General features: G+C 51.1%; 1 protein-coding gene across 3 annotated transcripts; it reads right to left on the bottom strand.

Annotated features, from left to right (window-relative positions):
- Positions 1 to 51: 51 nt before the first annotated feature.
- On the bottom strand, positions 52 to 17,014 carry sec16a (SEC16 homolog A, endoplasmic reticulum export factor). 3 transcript variants are annotated; one of them, XM_083670286.1, is made up of 31 exons: positions 16,966 to 17,014; positions 11,615 to 15,131; positions 11,263 to 11,411; positions 10,989 to 11,071; positions 10,719 to 10,875; positions 10,373 to 10,571; positions 10,049 to 10,235; positions 9,777 to 9,919; positions 9,154 to 9,215; positions 8,885 to 9,023; positions 8,456 to 8,698; positions 8,257 to 8,354; positions 8,039 to 8,120; positions 7,800 to 7,917; positions 7,490 to 7,601; positions 7,163 to 7,268; positions 6,377 to 6,517; positions 6,168 to 6,281; positions 5,846 to 6,047; positions 5,164 to 5,702; positions 4,989 to 5,036; positions 4,736 to 4,903; positions 4,453 to 4,554; positions 4,225 to 4,281; positions 3,948 to 4,065; positions 3,580 to 3,720; positions 3,085 to 3,179; positions 2,916 to 2,987; positions 2,534 to 2,593; positions 1,791 to 1,874; positions 52 to 1,681 (listed from the first exon to the last, which is right to left on the bottom strand). In XM_083670286.1, the coding sequence occupies exons 2-31, from the start codon at positions 15,050 to 15,052 to the stop codon at positions 1,607 to 1,609; spliced, it is 7,332 nt and encodes a 2,443-aa protein (XP_083526412.1). In that variant the 5' UTR covers positions 15,053 to 15,131; positions 16,966 to 17,014; the 3' UTR covers positions 52 to 1,606. The 3 variants fall into 3 exon arrangements, with proteins under 3 accessions (XP_083526412.1, XP_083526413.1, XP_083526414.1); XM_083670287.1 differs by having other exon boundaries at positions 2,555 to 2,593; XM_083670288.1 differs by lacking the exon at positions 2,534 to 2,593.
- Between the last annotated feature and the right edge of the window lie 1,188 nt (positions 17,015 to 18,202).

The raw sequence follows: 18,202 nt of genomic DNA, 5'->3' as shown, positions 1-18,202 counted from the left end.
GTCCTCACTGAAAATCCTCACAATGAAGCACCCTTCAAGCACTGTCAGACATTTAATAAATAAATCAAATTAAACACATACACACATTATCTTTCAAAGTGCTAAAGAGCGCAAAAATATCTTTATTACCATGTTTTTGTTTTCCTTTTTTTGTCAAGAACATAACGGGTGAATTCTAAACAGAGGGGGGAAAAATCAACAGGTTTTCTCAGACAAATGGGGGGACCTTTGGAAATCATAATCTGGTAGTCTACACAGAGACATAACATTAGAGACAAAGGAGGAGCAAAGGGATTCTGGATAATAACACCAAATAATGACAAAACAAATCACAATAGTCAGCAAAAGAAAAGAAAATGGAAATGGCAGTTTTGAGTAAAATTAGCTTTCATTTCACAGGTTTCAATGTCAGGCTATTTCATCTGCAGAAGCGACCGATACAAATGATCAGAATGTGAATCCAGGCGTTATATAATCTATTACGAATCTAACTGCATTTCAATGCTAAATCAGGAAAAATTAGTTGCTCTCCACACGTGTTTATGACTACAGCTCATAAATACAATCAATCAGATATACAAATATTTGGATAGATTTTTAACGACATTTAAAAATTATGTTTTTAGTCCTGAATCCTGCGGTTCTGAAGTTTGCTCCTGGGTTCATCTACGGCCTTTCGCCAGCCTCGGAGGAGAGAATGAGCCTGACTGAGATTGAGACATTTGGGCATGAGAGCGAGGTGTAGACGACGGGCAGGAAAATTGAATAAATATCTAAAAAGAAGAACATTCCAACACTCGAAAACTTCTAACCTCCTCCTCTGGGGGGGGGGGGGGGGGGGCCAAAGGCCCAAAGGAACAGTCCCTCCTTGTGCCCCTGTTAAACCCCACCTCATCCCTCCTGAGCACATCTGAATGGGGGGGGGGGGGATGACGACTGAGGATAATTGATCACAGCAGGTATTGCACTACTGACATGTCAACACTAGCAGGAACACTGAGGAGCCCCACACACACACACTCACAAGCATACACACTGAGCTCCAGAAGTGCTACTTTCTCTCTCACACTCTCTCTCTCTCTCTCTCTCTCACTCACACACACACACACACACACACACACACACACGCACACACGCACACACACGCACAGATTAAAAATAGGCCTTCCTCTGTCACAGCTCCAGTGGTGTGTGATTAGAGGGATTCCTATACCCTATACCCCACCACAGTTAGTTAAGGGTCATATATTGTCATGTATAAATGTATGAAGGACAGTATGTATACGTGTGTGTGTGTGTAAGACCCATTATTCCACTATCTATATTCAGTCAGGACACAGGACAAAACCCTTCTAAGACAACATCTTGCCTGCAAAGAAATAAGAAAACATTTAATTTGGAGGTAAATATCAAATTAAATTTTGAAAGAAAAGAGACGAAAAGTGGTACATCTGTTTGATGATGATGATGATGATGATGATGATAAGGGTAGTGTTCCTCTGGGGGGTAAAAGGGGGGGCCATCAGATCGGGAGGTGTCCATGTGCATCAGTTATTCCCAGGGTATCATTAAACGTATCAGTCTGTTTAAGAACTCAGCTGGATGTCTACTTCAGCCCTGGGTATTCCCTCTGTCCTCCCAACCGGCCAGGCCGCAGTCTTCCTCCCGACGGAGCACTCGCCTAGGAACAGAGGAGGAGAAGAAGAAGAGGGATGACCTACTAGTCTCTGTCCAGCCACTGTTAATAATCACCATAAACAAAGAGTTCTCGGTACAAACCCCTCCCCTACCTGTGCAAACTGGGCGGGGTTATAGAAGGTCACGCCTCCAGCGGGTGGAGCTCCCTGGGGGGGACCTGGTTGGGTCGGGGGCACCTGCAAGGGACGACAGCGAGTTACCATGGTGACCAGGTAACACAACACTACCTCTTTCCTCCATGGGTGCGGAGAGGGTCCTCTGTGTGGCCCACGGGCTTCCTCTCTACGACCCATGGGGGGGTAGAAGGATGGAGAGACGGACCACGCCACAGGTGAGAGGATCCACCCTCCATTCCACCCTGACAACAATGTCACAATGCACGTGACATCATCCCGCCCGGGTCAGGTGGGGATGACAAGCAACGTAGGATCCAGAGGCAGCATAGGCCATGCCCACTGGTGTTAATAAGCATGCGTAGCATGGAGGGTTAATGTCAACATGTGTAGCTGTAGCCATGGGAACAGACCATGGGGGCGGAGCGTATCCCCAGCACGTCTCTCTCTCTCTCTTCCATCACATTCTGAAGTTATCCAATCACATTTATCCAATTGCTGAGTAATGGTATACATTCCCAAATGGAGAGTCAGTTGTGTGGTTGATAGAGAATTGTGCTGGAGACGGGGATGGGGAGCTGCAGGTGTGTTGATCTGGAGGGGGTGGGGAGGGGGGGGTGAGGCGTGACGCGTGCTGTGAGATGAGCTGAGGAGGGGGGTGGTGGGTGGATGTGGTAGGCGGGTGGGGTGGAGGGGGGCGTTGGAGGCCCAGCTAGAGGTACCTGGTTTAAATGCTGACTCACTTCGCGTGATAAAGAACTCATTGAGCTAGAACGTGACAGCTACAGACAGCGGGAGGGGGAATAAAGAAACGGACAAACACAAACCACAAACCCAGATTAATCCCATGCATGGATTAGACCCGCCTCCACTCCCTGATCTCCACCAGGGAAAACACTTTCAGATTGACTTGTCAAGATTAGAATTGATTGAATTTGCATGGTTATGAGACACACACACACACACACACACACACACACACACACACACACACACACACACACGACTGTTAAGAGTGGAAGGTCATGTATCAATGGGGGCATGAGTCTATGGTAGAGCGGCAGACTACTACAGTCCTACTGAAGTATCAAGAGGTGGTCCTACCTCCCCTGACTGGGACCCATCAGCCATTGGGGGTCCCTCTGGACCAGGGGGTAACAACATTGGGCTGAACATCTGGAGAGATACAACAAAGACAACAGTGTCAGTGTCATCGTCGTGGTGGTAATCATCATACAGCAGTGTGTTGGGGGGGGGGTTGGGGGTGGGTCACCTGGGGCACAGCACTGGGGTTAGGTCCACTCTGCTCCTGGTTCCCTCCTACCTCTGGGATACTCCCCTCCATGGGCTGCTGCTGCTCATCTGGAGCTGGAGGGGACAACAAGTCTAATCAACGTGTGTATGTGTGTGTACATGCACACATACGTACGCATACGCAGCATAGGCACGCACATACACAATCTATATATATATATATATATATAGAGATATATGTATATATAGATATGCCATTTAGCTGACGCTTTTATCCAAAGCGACTTACATTGCAGTGAGTGCATACATTTCAGTATATATGGTCCCAAGCAGGAATCAAACCCACAACCAAAGCGTTGTTAGCACCATGCTCTACCAACTGAGCCATAGAGGACCAATCTAACAATCTCGGAACATCCCTCCCAACTAACTCACACTTTCCAGTTGACATCATAGGACACCAGTCACAACTGTAACCCCATGCTAAACTGGTCTATAATACAAGTGGGCATACCTGCTCCAGGCACAAACAGGTTGGCTGGCATGGACATGGGAGCCAGAGGGGCAAAGAAGTCTGCGGGGGCTGCAGCTAATCCACCAGGCTTGGTGCTGGTTCTGCCTGGGTTCAGGACGTCAACGTATCGACTCTTAGTGCCTGAGATGGGGCAGACGCAGGCAGGTTAGACAGGAACCAATGGACAACTATCTTCTCTGCTTTATGATGAGACCACTTTTCTCAGCAGTCACTCTCTGGGAAAGCCCTTTTATACTGTTTACCATTTGGTAATTTAATATTTCTCCCCATGAGATGAATCATGTCATAATTGTCACTGTTTGATACATGAATCAGGTTAAATGTCTACATGATCCAAGGAGTCTGACCTGCTCTCCTGGAGAACATGTTGACAGGCGGCCCACCAGCAGGGGGCCCTCCAGGACCACCAGCCACAGGAGGAGCAAACTTAGGGAAGCAAGATGGTGGTGGTGGAGGAGGCTTGTACTGGAAGTGAGAAAAGGCAATCAGACATTCAAAATGTGAACGGGCGAAATGAAATTCAGTCACAATAAACCAAGTGGTTGAAATGCTCTGTCCACCCACCCACAACCACACACACACCCGCAGCTACCCACACACACACATCCACACAGTCTCTCTCACCTCCTCCTCAGGCTCGTCCAGGTTGACCCATTTCGATTTCTGCTCATCCCAGACAATCTGAGAACACACACAGTCACATCACTGAATGCTAACCTGTAGACAGGTCTACAAGGCTGACCAGAATGGACAGTCATTTTTTAAAAGTCAAAAGAAGACCTAACAGAGGGCTGTCGCAGAGTTGATCTAGAGAAGATAGGACAAGAGTGGGGTCCTGGAGTTCAGACTCACAGACTTGTTCTTGTCATCAGGCAGATGTGCCTCATTCTTCCCCTTCCTATAGAGCCAGGTTAGCCAGCCACCACCGCCGCCACCCCCTATTCCTCCTCCTCCCTGAGAGAGAGAGAGAGAGAGAGAGAGAGAGAGAGAGAGAAGGAAAGAGAGAGAGAGAGAGAGAGAGGGGCACAAATGTTAGCAAATAAAAACACCTAAACCACTGCCACCGGTGATGAAACATGACGGACGTACATGTGTGTGTGTGTGTGTGTGTGTGTGTGTGCGTGCATATACATACCTTTTTGGGAGAGTCCTTCTTTGCCTTCTTGGGTTCCTCCTTGCGGGGGGAGAGCTCGGGGATGGAGGGCGGGGGGCGGGACGGCTGCTTGGCTGCCGAGTTGCTCCGCTCTCGGCCAATCGAGTGAGTGGAAGACTCGGACGTGGTGCGGGAGCGACGACCTGGACCCTGCAGCCAATAGGAAGTCAGTCAGTCAGACCAACACACTGACACTCACTCATGACACACATTGATATCATATACAGGACCCTACCATGGCCATTGAGGACTGAGAAGTTGTCCTAGACCTCCTTCCTGGGGCCTGCACAGACAGAGAGCAGATCACATTACAACCAGAGCCCACAGACAGACAGACATACAGACAGACAGAAGAATGCTAAACTAGTAGACGGACAGACAGACAGACAAAGGGAGACAGATAGACATACCATGTCAGCCATTTGGTCGTAGAAGTCTTTCCTCATTGGGGAGCTGGACATAGGAGGTGGCTGATACTCTGGTGGGCCAGGAGGCTGCTCAGCTGGGGGCATTTGTGGGGACATCTGGGGTGGCTGATACATCTGGGGGGGCTGCTGCATCTGGGGGGGCTGCTGCATCTGAGGAGGCTGCGTCTGGGGTGGCTGCTGCATTTGAGGGGGCTGATGCATTTGAGGGGGCTGCTGCATTTGAGGGGGCTGCTGCATTTGAGGGGGCTGCTGCATCTGAGGAGGCTGCTGCATCTGAGGAGGCTGCTGCATCTGAGGTGGCATTTGTGACATGTGTGGTGGTGGCGCCATATGATGGGTTGACTGGTCAGGTTGGGGTTGGTAGGGTGGGGCAAACCCAGAGGCGGAGGGAGAGAACCCTGGGAGCGGGATCTGGGCGGGCGGGCCAGGGAGGGAGGTGGGTGGTACTGGGTAGAACTGGACTCCCTCTGTGGGGGGCAGGGGCTGTTGAACCATCCCATCCTGCAGAATATTGGGGGGAGCTGCAAGAGAATGTTACATGGTTTGAGACACACTGTGGATTCATAGTGACTTGGTTAGATACAGAAGGGAGGGTAGGTAAAATTAAGGTGCTGTAATTCTCACTGGCTGGCAGGCAGGCAGGCTCACACACACACACACACACCTGGAGGCATGAGCTGCACTCCTTGTGGAGGCGGTCCCGGCAAGAGTGATGTCATTAGAGGGTTATCAGGTGTGGGGCCATCCATCTCCTGAGGCTGGGCATAGTGCTCCGGTGGACTGGGCTGGTCCAACTCAGAACTGGGGGTGCTGCAGTTGTACTGCTGAGGGGTGGCCCTGTCTGCATTATAGGCCATCACCCCTGTCTGCAGGAAGAATAGAACAGTCCGACAATCAGTTACAAATTCACTTTTAAAGGTTGGACGTGCCCTTGGACACACACACACACACACACACACACACACACACACACAATCAAGCCTCACCCTAAACTGCCCATCAAGCTGTCTCAGATGAATTAGCCAATCAGGCTGGATGAACAGCTCTTGCTCTGGCTTCTCCTTCAGTTGGGGGTCGAAGAACCGCAGCTTCTCAGACATCTACAATCAACACCAGAGCCACAGATCAGACCTTCAAAATCATCAGAGAGTGTGTGTGTGTGTGTGTGTATGAGAGTGTGTGTGCGCACGCGCACCTGTATTAGTTGGCTGATGAAGACAGGAGAGTGGTAGGTGGGCTGCATCAGTACGTTCCTGGATATGACCTCACAGTAGTGGAAGGCCTGAGCACAGAGCCCCGCCTCTGCCAGGCGACACGCATAGATCAACTTGAACACCTACAGGAGGAGGAGGAGCAGAGGAGGACGCTCAGGACCTTCACTCACAGCCTACAAAATGACTGTACCATCATAGCATTCATCATTTTTAAATTCACTCCCATGTTACAATTTTTATCTCCATCAGAAAACACATTTGCTTCACCCAGTGGTCACCACCTCTATTCACCTCACTCAATTTTACGCTGTACAATAATTTTTTTCCAGAACTTTCTTTCTTACAATAGTGATTAACAAAGAGACTCTGAGAATGGTTTGAGATGTCCCTCTCTGTCTCTACCTCTCTGTTCATATCCTCCTATTCACCAGCACTAATGTAGAGACTGGTGGAGGTAGAAATCTGGCACACAGTTCTGGAAAAGTGCTGATCAGGGGAGGCTGGTGGAGGCAGAAACTTTGGAGGACGTCCTCCGATTTGTGCCTCCACCAGCCCCCCCCCCCGGTCAGCACTAATGTGAAGGAGCTGGAGAGGTGAGAGCCAGCTACCGATGGGCATCCATCCTCAAATGAAAAAAAACTAGTTGAGTCTGCATCCCGAGAGAGCAAAAGATGGGGGCACACGTGTGTGTTTGGATGAAGACGGGGCACAAGTGTGTGTTTGGATGAAGACGGGGCACAAGTGTGTGTTTGGATGAAGTCGCTCACCTGGAAGTTGGGCAGAGAACAGGGCTGAGAGCCCAGAGACTGGGCATACTCGTAGGCCTCGGTCCTCTGGATCGCCTCGTTAGAAGCAAACTGGTAAAACGAAAGACTGGAGAAAAAGAAAGAGAGAGAGGAGGGCTGATGAAGTCACTATTTTCTATGCACGTGTGTGTGTGTGTGTGTGTGTGTGTGTGTGTGTGTGTGTATGTATGTATATGCTTGTGTATTATCATATAGCAATACAAGATTATCATACGGTATGTATGTATGTATGTATGTGTGTGGGTGTGGGTGTGTGCGCAGTATACCAGAGCAGCAGTAATAGCTGACCTGTGGTTGGACCCGATCAGAACCATCTTAGTGCTCTTCTTGGTGAACACACCAAGCCCCACCTGGGCCATCAGGTAACAGAAGTGTGCCGCATCAGTGAGCCCCTTGGAAGCTGTTGGAGAGAGACACACACACACACACACGTCAACAACTCACTAGACTAGAGGGATCAAGACTCTCCATGCTGACTAGAGACTTTTGAATCACAGAGAGAAGCATCAATGCTACATCAATGCCCTTCTGTAAATCAAGTATTGTTCAGTGGATCTGCTTAGTGATAGTACGGTTGACTGTGCCTGTGACCTCCTACCTAAAGTGTCTCCCATGGTGGTGATGGTCCTCGTGTCCAGGTCCAGAGCGTGTGTGAGGTTAGACAGCACCATGGCCAGGTGGGGGCGCCAGTCACCCCACTTCTCATCCCCACAGCACTGTTGAGAGCAGAGAGAGACAGAGACTCCTTGAGATGCTCAAAAGAAGAGAAAGAAAGACCCACCCACCCACCTGCTCACTCACCCACCCACCCACCCCCACACACACACTCCTACTCACAGTGGCTGAGGCGGGCATCCTGCCAGACATCAGTTGGTAGACTGTCTGCAGAGGGTCATTGATTGGAAGACTGTTGGCAAACCTGATTATCCAAAGCAAAAGTATCACAAGTGTTACTGTTCCTGCCACCACAATAGAGGACAAAGACACCTCTTCCAACCCGACACGCAGCAGCCGACCCCTCCTCTGAGGCCCCCAGACCCCGTGCCGACACCCACCTGGTCATGACGCGTGCGTGTGTCCTGCTGTCCATCTTACTGGCCAGCAGCAGGGCGTGGCCCCACAGACCCGCCTTCATGGCTGCCTCCAGGGCATCCTACAGGACCAGCACAGCAGGAGTTAATATACAGAGGGAGTATATAGCAGTTTATAACGCGCACACTGTAGACTAGAGGGATAGACAGAGGTGTGTCTTGCCTTCTTGCGGCCGAACAGTAGCAGTTCTCTGAAACGTTCCGTTTCCTTGCCAACGTTCTCGGGGACTGTCATAAAGGTGTCAGACAGGAGGGACAGTGGTCCCGCCCCCGGCTCCTCCTCGGCCCGTGCCAGTGGCTCGTTGTTGAAGTCAATCAGGTTGGCCTCGTTAGGAGACTTGCCCGGCAACCAAACTGAGCGGTGCTCCTTCAGCAGCAGGTCAGCGATGTCGGTGCCTACCACAGTCTGTGAGAGAGAGAGAGAGAGACTTAAACATGCATAAAAACATTAAGTCACATGAACACACACACTAATCTGATAGAGAATGAGATGGTGAGGCTGGTAAAAAAATAAAATAATAATAATTAAATATAGAAAAGCATATTCTGTCACACAGAATCACATCAACATCCAATACAGCCCCATTCTTACCCCGTTCTGCCTACAGAGCAGCACAATGAAGTCCCAGAGCAGGCTGGCTGAGTCTTTGTCCATGAGGTCGTTGTTACGAGCACACTCCAGGGCTTTGTTCTGGGAAAACTTCATCACGTCCACCTTATGAGTCTCCTCCCTGGGAGAGCACACAGACAGAAGATTAGCTGGGTGAGGGGGGTGGGCGTTGTAGTGCTGAGGGCTAACTAAGCAGGTGGGATTTAGGACTGGGAAGAGGGGTGAAGGGTCAAAGGGCAGTATGTCCTTACTTGACCAGCGGCCCGGGGAAGGAGCGCAGCTCTGACTGATCCGGAGTGTCCTGCAGCATGGTCTGTGAACAGAACCAGAGATAGAACCAACTCATTTAGTGCCGTGAAAAAAGTCGCACAAATTGTCAACATTCCAGAGTGCCAAGGGTGGCTTTATTCACCAGAAATGCATAAATGATGATGATTTATTTTGTAGCCAATCTAAGTGTTGTTGCTAGGTAAATACCACATAAAACACGTGGCACTCTAGGTGGTGAGTGTTCCGGAATGCTTTGGCAGTTAGTGAGTTAACAACTATACCTTAGTATATCTTGGCTTCATTAAATGCCTATCAAAGGTCAACTACGGTAATCACGTCCCCAGTGACTTCTGAAGACTGGGTGGCTCCAGTGAACTCTCTCTTTGCCATCTCAGTCCATCCGCTTCCTCACGGCTAAGTACTACAGCGCTCCTCATACCTCACACCTTGTCACGACATAACCTTACACGCTTGCTGTCGTGACAGTGTCACATACTCATTCATCAGGACACAAACGCACTGGGGCCAGTCAGCATGGAGGTGGTCGAGCACTTAACCCAACCAGCTGGGGGGGGGGGGGAATAGGTTTCCAAGGCAGGGTTACCTCCATGTTGTGGATCTCCACCAAAGCGGGCTGGCCGGCCGAGGGCAAGTTGGGTAGAACCTGGATCAGCTGACCGCCGGGTCCAAAGCGAGCACAGCGGTGGGGTAGTGAATACTTCTCTGGAGTCACTGGACGAGGGGGAGCTGAGGGGGGGAGAGAGAGAGAGATGCAACTGAGCAGCAGTGCCACCACAACTGCTACTACTGCAGGCTCGTCTGCTGTTAATGAGCAATGATGAGAAAATCCATCTAAGCTAGCAATTCTGTTCTTACGCTGCTCAGCGGCGACCCAGGTGCTGTCTGTGGGGTATTCGGAGGTGTATGGGTATTGACTGAAGCTCTGTCCCACATCGGTCTGGTCATGGTACTGTGTGTATGTGGAGTAGTCCACAGGTAGGGTAGAGGCAGTGGGGTCGTAGACGGCGGATACCAGGTCAGGTTGGCTCCTGTACACCTGGCTCTACAAGGCAGAGAGGGGAAACTGGTCTCAGATTAAATCACAGAAACACACACACAGACACACACACAGAGAGACATACGCACACACAGACACACAGACACACAGACACACACACACGGAGGGACACAGGGACACACCTGTTGAGAGCGGGAGCTGAAGCTGCTGCGTCGGCTGTGGTGGCTGTGGGAGCTGTGCAGACTGTGGGCCGACTGCTCGCTGTGGATGCTCCGCCGGTCAAAGTCGTCGGCGTACGGATCCCGCTGGCGCCGGGCTTCATCGTCAAAGCTGGCGTCGTAACCAGGGCAGTACCGCCAGTGGTCATCATAGCCTTCACGCCTGTACATAGACAAACACCATCAGAACTAGGGGTGGCACGGACTGTACATTAGAACATGAATAACATAAATAACTTCCACAACGACTCCACAGTAATCAACTCACGTTGTGTACTGTAAAATGACTCATGTGTGACGGTGTTGATACCTGGGGGGGTACTGCTGCTGCTGCTGGTTGTAGTAGGCCGCCTCTCTACCCCTGTAGGCCTCTGTGTCGTAGTTGTACCAGTAGGACTGGTCGTGGTAGCCTTTGTAGCGGGGGTCGTACGCCCCTGCGGCGTTGTAGCCCTCCCACATGCCCCGTTCTGAAAAGACACAGAGAGGGGAGACCAATCGGAATCAACTTTAATTTAGCATCTTTCACATGGTAACAAGGAACATTGTTGAGTTCTGCGAGTGTGAGTGCTGTGGCTCTTACCGCCCATATTCTTGTAGTACTGTGCATAGTAGTCATCGTAGGCACTTCGGTTAGCTCTGGGATATTCCTCAGGGTAGCCTTGTCTGTGAAGAGCAGCAGACAGACGGTGTGGTTTATAGATCACAGTACCCAGCTCAGTTGTAGCTTCACGCGCTAGTAGCTGATCTCACGGAGGATCCACTGGATGTTCACATCACACTGATCTAAGGTCAGTTTTTATGTTTCCTATCTTAAGGTGAGGGTTAGACATGGAGGAAGGTAGGAGGCCACTGACCTGGAGGAGGGTCTGTCTGAGTACTGGCTAGCTCTGGAGCTGGGTCTCTCCGGGGGTGGCTCCCTGTATGGGTAGCTTGCCTCCCTGTACCCTGGGTTGGGTCCTTCATATCTGGGGTAACGAGGGTCGGCTCTCCTATAAGGGTCATCCTGAGGGAGAAAAAGGCATTGTAAGACTCTACCTGCCATGACCAACTACCAAAACTCCATCACAAAATCACAAATTCCACTCAAATGTTACACAACCTAGATTGGGGAATCAGGGACAAATATACGTTGGGAAACGTGAATGCGTACGTACACAAACTGATGTCACAGTGGTGAAAGAAAAACATGAATGTGGATATGCATACCTGATAATACTGCTGTGCTCTGGGGTCCAAAGGTGGGGGTGGGTACTGACCAGGGGGATATGGGGCTCTGCCGTCTGTGTACTCCCCATAGGCTCCTCCATAGTAGCCTCCATATATCTGCCCTGGCACTGGAGGAAGGGGGCCATATCCATGCTGGCTCCCCAGTGAAGAGGGCGGTCGTGGGGGGTCTGTGACGGCTGGCTGCCCTGGCTGGGTCGGTTGGGGGGCCCCTGGCAGTGGTGGGTTGGCTGGAGGCACAGGTCCCCAATGTCCAGGAGGGTAACCGGCAGATGAGGTGGGGACATTCACCCCAGCAGGCCCCTGTGGTGGAGGTGGATACTGCCCTCGTGAAGGAGGTGCTCCACTGGCTGGGACTGGAGGGGCGTCTGGGTGGCCCTGGGGCCCTGGCTGGGTCTCAGGTACCTTGGGGGGCTCAGGGGGCAGCTGCTGGGTGGTTGGAGCTGCTGGGGGGGGCACCGGCTCAGGTAACTGTGCTGTAAGGGCATCTCCCTCACCTCTCACCCCCTGCTGAGCATCTTTGGTGACCTGCAGGTAAAACCCGGGGGCGTTACTAGCCAGGGGCTGTCCCTGCAGGGAGGGAGGGGGACCAGCAGCTTGGTTTGGGTTCTGTGATTGGTGCATAGAGAAATCAAGCAGTTCGTAATTTGATGGCTGATTATGATTGGGGGCAGCAGGGGCAGCAGCAGCAGGAGGAGGAGCAGGAGGAGGAGCCTGTGAAGTAGCAGTGAGAGCATAGTGGCTGTCTCCACCCATTGATTGGCCCCTTGAGAGAGGTGGGCGGGCAGGCTGAGACTGGGGCAGCGAGGGGGTGTTCTCTGGTTTATCCCCCTCCCTGCTCTCTCTAGCCAGATTGAGGGGGCTCTGACTAGAGGCGGGACTGAAGCTTATTGGTGCAGGGGTAAACAGTGGGGTGTGATTGGATATCAAGGGAGGACCCGGTGGTGAGGCATTGGCTCCTTGTACTTGTGAAGGCGGCCTCACAGGAGGCGTGGCCTCCTTGGGGCTGCTTAGATTGACTGCGTGAGCAGGACTGCTGGAAGGAGGAATCACGCTGTAATTGGACGCTGGCGGGGCAATCAACACAGGCTGGTGGAGCGATTCAGTCACCAGAAGAGAGGCGTAGCCCAGACTTGCCTGAGGGTCAGACATCTCCCCCCCACTCACCTTGGGAGGGATCTCCATGTTCCCTGAGGGGTGCTGGGAGGGCGGTGGGGCACGCTGGGAGGGCTGCAGATCCAGGGGGCCGTCCTCCGGGGGCTGGATGACCTCAGAGCTGGGCTCTCTTAGCGGGGCGAGAACTGGAGGGGCGGCGGGGGCCAGCAGGATGTTGGCACCGAGGCTGGCTGGGTCGCTCTGTGCCCACAGCGTGGTGGCAGGACTCTCACAGGGCCGGTGGGCCACATGAGCACGGGATGACGGCCGGGAGACGACATGCCCCAGAGGGTATCCCAGAGGGGTTGCCCCAGCCACAGCCCCAGCTCCAGCTCCAGCTCCAGCTCCAGCCCCAGCCCCAGCCCCAGCCAGGAGATGCCCTGCGCCATAGATGTTCTCCAGGTTGTCTGGCGGCTGCTCCAGATTTCCAGGTAGTGAATCTGCGCCCCTCTCCACCACCATTCTGGCGCGGTCAACCTCAGCCGGGCGCACCCCGACACTGTGTGACCGCACAGGCTCAAAAGAGCTGTTAGCACTGGCCTGGAAGATACCAGTGGGCTTGGGAGGGCTGGGCGTGGGGGGCTGGCTGTGGTACATCCTCTCTGCAGCACTCTGATGGGCGGCCATGGCGCTCATATCCCCAGCAGGCGAGGTGTCGATCTGCTCAAAGTAGCCTCCGGCGGCGGCAGAGGAGAGGGCGTCGTCAGAGGGGTGGGGGCTCTCCTGCTGAATGAAGGTGCCCACCCGGCCCTGGTGGCGGCGAGGTGTGGTGCCGCTGCCGTGGCTCACGTTGCTGTAGCTGGACGACACGCTGGTCGATCGCATGGGGCGGGGCACAGAGTCGGGGGTCTCCAGATTAGGGCCAGCCTCGTAGCGGTCTCCTACGTGGGCTGAGGGGCTGCTCTGGGGCCCGCTGGGTAACACTTCCTGGTTCGGGACACACTCCAGGTTCTCCACGTGGTCAAACTGGACCTCAGCAGGTTTCGGAGGAGTTCCTGCCGCAGCATAACCGCACTCGTTCATGTAGGGTGTAGACGGGTCGCATGGAGGTGGAACACCATAGTACGCCTCAGCCCCAACAGGGTGGTGGGTCTGGGCTTGGGGGGGCAGCTGATGGTGGTTATGGGCCTGGATCCCATTCACCGCCCTGCCCTCTCCAGCGAGGGTCTCCTCATTTTCGACATCATTCCCTTTGAAGAACATGGAGATGGTGCCTTGATCTGGTATGTAGGGTACAGGAGCTAGACCAGGGGTCGCTCTGTGGTGAGATCCAGCCGAGACAGGTTGGGCCAAGCTGTGGCTGGGGCCTGCGCCCATCTGGTGGTAAGCAGGGTCCTGGGGTGGCTGGTTGAACCAGGAGTCCTGTGGGCCTGAGCTCTGGCTGAAGTAGCTCTGGAAATGGGAGTTGTGTTGCTGGGGTGCGTGAGCCCCTGCTGGGTCTGGCCATTGTGAGCTGGGTGGCCTATCTGGGTTCTGCAATGGAGGATAGGTTTGAGGCTGAGGGTGTGTAGGAGGGACATTGTGAGGCGAGGGTGTGTGTGGGGGTATCTGAGGCTGGGGAGGGGTACTGAAAGACTGGGGTTGAGGGTCACTAGTGGGTTGGAAATAGTTCTGAACAGAGGGGGGGCGGCTCCCATGGTCAGGCGCCCACTGGGAGGATGCGAGAGGCACGGGCTGGAAGGGCATCGCCTGAGGGGCAGGCTCACCTCTGAGGTCTTGGCCATAAGGCGCTTGGCCGGGCATGGGGGCTGAGGCCAGGGGAGGTGGCCCTGGTGTCATGGAGGGTGCCTGCTCCCTAGAGTTAAAATAAGCCTGTTCTGCATTGGGGGGTGCATGGCCTGGGGGGCCTGGTAGCTGTCCTGGGAAGTGGACATGGGACATAGTACTGTGAGGGGTGAAGAGGCTCACCCCTGGGGTAGAAGAGGGTGGGGGGGCAAAAGGGGCAGCCCGTGCACCCTCCAGTGGTTGTGGCAGCTCCTGGCCCGGGCCAGCCTGGGAGTACATGCTGGTGGGCAGGGCGTGCATAGGCAGGGGGTTGCTGTTGGGTGGCGGTGGATGACCGCCCGCAGCCACAGGCGGAGGGGCTTGTCTGCCAAAAGCAAACGGGTCTGTCATGGGATGAGAAGGGGGTGGAGGACCCATCATGGCTGCCGCAGCGGCCGCTGTATGTTTGTGGGGTCTTGTCCTCCGGAAGGCATTGGGCCCTCCACTGGAAGGAGGGGGCCCAGAGGCTCCTGGGGGGCCAGTCCGAGGAGGGGGCTGCATGGCTGCAGTTTTGACAGGTCCAAGGACCTAGCCACTCTGTGGTGACGTCACTGAATAGTTAGAACCCAGTTAGACGTGGCTGCAGAGAAAGAAAAGAAAACCAGCAGGGTCATTGTAGTGCTTTTGTATACCTTTACCACACCTTTATTTGTGTCACATTGAGTGTACCTGACCATATGACGTGTCAAGGCCAACATTCCAACAAAGCATCAGAACAAGCTAGGGAGAGATGGGGAGTCTACTGTGAGAGCTTTGTGAGTCTATGATGTCAGTCTCTCCTGTGATATCACAATGATGCAGCCCTTGGTTACATTCTAGAACAAACTCTGTGTGGCCAAATAATAGTGGCAAAGCCTCTTTAAAGGACACTGGTCACATCTGTGGCTGCAGTGGCATTGAAAGCCATTGCATTAACACAGCCACTTTAAAAAGAAATAATAATAATAATTCTACCAGTGAGTGTACAGGGAAAACAGAAATTCCTGAGTAGCTTAAAAGGATTTATACTTAACACATTTACAGCCGATTACCCACCAAAGAACAGCATTCAAAGTAGGTGTATGTTATGTAGCTACCATCAACAACCGTTTGAGCTAAACAAGGGAAACTGTATTGTAATAGATTTTGAATTGTCATTCATGAGAGAACTCAACAGCAAATGGTGTGAGCGATAAAGAGAAATCTAATCTTGAATTGAACTTGAACTTTGGAGCTTTTTCAAAACAGGAAATACACTGCAAAACAAGCACATCTACAACGTGCATTTGAGAAAATAGGCCTAATTGGTAACATCAAAGTATACTGGTTAATATTGGACCGTTGCACAAATGGAGCGGATTGAGAGCGTGTTGTGTTAAGGATTCAGGCGACCTGAGTGTCTGTTTATTTGTGGTAACACTCATAGCTGATGGAGCAAGGGGAAGTGTGAGCTGAGCTGACATAAGCAGCTGAAATGCCAGTATGTTAGAGGATTAGCAGTCAGAGCTCTGATCAGTAGATGTAGCTAGCTGGCCATCTTTGCTTGGACCACTTGGCACCGCTGCCGACGTGCCGTCTCAACTTCCTAGCCAGAAGGCAACGCTTGACTTATGACATCTCTAACAATGATGTCTGTTAGTAACGTGGATAACAAGGTTGACAGCGGGCAAATAAGAATTAGACAATGTCATGTATAACATGATTAAACGGAACAAGCTCCGAGGTCCCGGGCTAACGATTCGATTGCAATTGCATAGCTTAGCTCAGCTAGTATGTGCCATCAAGTCGTGTCAACGTCAGGCAGAATTGTGTGGCTACAGCTAGCATAGGCTATTTGACAGGCAGTCTTGTACACTGACTTATACACAGCAATACCACAAATACATCCTTCGTCTGGAACTCTCTTCCGAGAACGAGGATAATATTACACATTAACCATCCCTTGGTGAGCAATCAAGAAAGCTACGCATAGCGTCCTGGATATGTCTACGTTTGCTTCAAACGAATTTAGCAATATTAGCATGCAGGCTAACGTTGGTTGCTGATCCCTACTGGCTGAATAGCTAACAACACTTGACTTGATCACCATGTCAAAAATATGCCTGAGAGTAAGAACGGTTGTGTGAAACATCGATGTTTAACATGCTTTAGAAAGGAATATCCTAAAAATAAAGCTGAATTTGTAGCATCAACATTTCAAGACTGACACACAAATCCCGGTGTCAGGACCTTCGGACATTTCACTTGTCTTGTCTGACTGACCAGCTCTAGCTAGCTAGCTAATAATGGCTAACTAAATGTGTAGCGGTTTCATGCCTCACATGCTCACTATAACTAATATCCTCACAATAGGCCGTTTTAAATTTCAGACAATCTTTACTCTCCTGGATAAAAAAAAACTTGAAATTAAGGAGGATTAAATATGAAATTCTTACAAATGTGCAGGAGAGTGAGGCTGACACACAGCCGCCATCTTCAATGAACACATCCTACTAGGCGACGTGTACCAGCAACGTCACAATCCCAAACAACTGTGGCGTCACGATGGTTTCTTTAATGATTTACAACTGATTTACAGGTTAATTGTAAACAAACATATCATCATAATCATCATAAGGTTCGAGTTCCTTTGCTCTTTGAGGAATACAATTATCATAAAGCAATAGTGTCCATTGATAATAATCGCTAATGATATCTCTATATGAGAAATTAACCGGAAATTGATCTCTTCTAATGATGCCCTCTTGTGTCTTAAACAAGCAATTATCACAACCCACACCTCTCTCTTTCTAGAACACTCTTTCTGTGTACTTAGTAGAAATTAACTGCATCACTTAAGACAAAAATCATTTGAGATAAGCAACCTAATCGAATCTAAATTTGGGTTCGTTAAATTAGCTCCAAAGAAATAGTCCTCTACTTGGATGTACCATCATTTCTGCAATTATCCCAGCAGAGAGCGACAAAGGTTAGATTACTGTGCACCCCAGGCAGTAGACGTACGCATATGGTGAGCAGCGCAGCGTCTCACTCCGTTCACTATATTCAGGGAGGGATGGCTGGTAGATTGCATGTCTCCCCTTGATTTCATTCATAGTGTTAGGGTTAGGGTTAATGTCCTTGACTTATTGTGTGTGTGTGTGTGTGTGTGCGTCTGTTTGTATGGGACTGCTGCGAGGGGCCGATACCCGAATATTGTGATATTTGGAGCATATTGTGATATTGTTATCTCATTAACAATAGTCTGTAAAACTGCTTAAAACACAAGTGCCGTGTCTCACGTTCTGCAAGGCAAAGCACATCTAGTGTTGAAAACATGTCTCTTTGTTTCATCAGACTATTTACAATACCACTCTATGCGCTGCAGCTCAGTCATTTTCCCCTCATGCTGGCATGTCTTCACCATACGTAAGCAATTAACAATATTATTGTATATCATGATATTTTCTAAAGTAATATCATGACTAAGAAAATGTGAATATCGCCCAACTCTAGAGCGAATGAGATATTACAATTTTGCTGTTTTGCTGTCTTGTACATTTGTTTAGTATATATTGTATATTCTTTGTATTGTATATTTTACATTGGTTGGCATTCTGCGGACAGCAAAGCAAGAATTTCGTTGTACAGGGAAACATGTTTTCTACTGTGCATATGATAATAAACACTTTG

This window comes from Argentina silus, assembly GCF_951799395.1.
Source record: "Argentina silus genome assembly, chromosome: 5".
Lineage (NCBI taxonomy): Eukaryota > Metazoa > Chordata > Actinopteri > Argentiniformes > Argentinidae > Argentina > Argentina silus.
The sequence above is the reverse complement of the archived record's forward strand: the minus strand, read 5'-3'. Positions and strand labels throughout refer to the sequence as shown.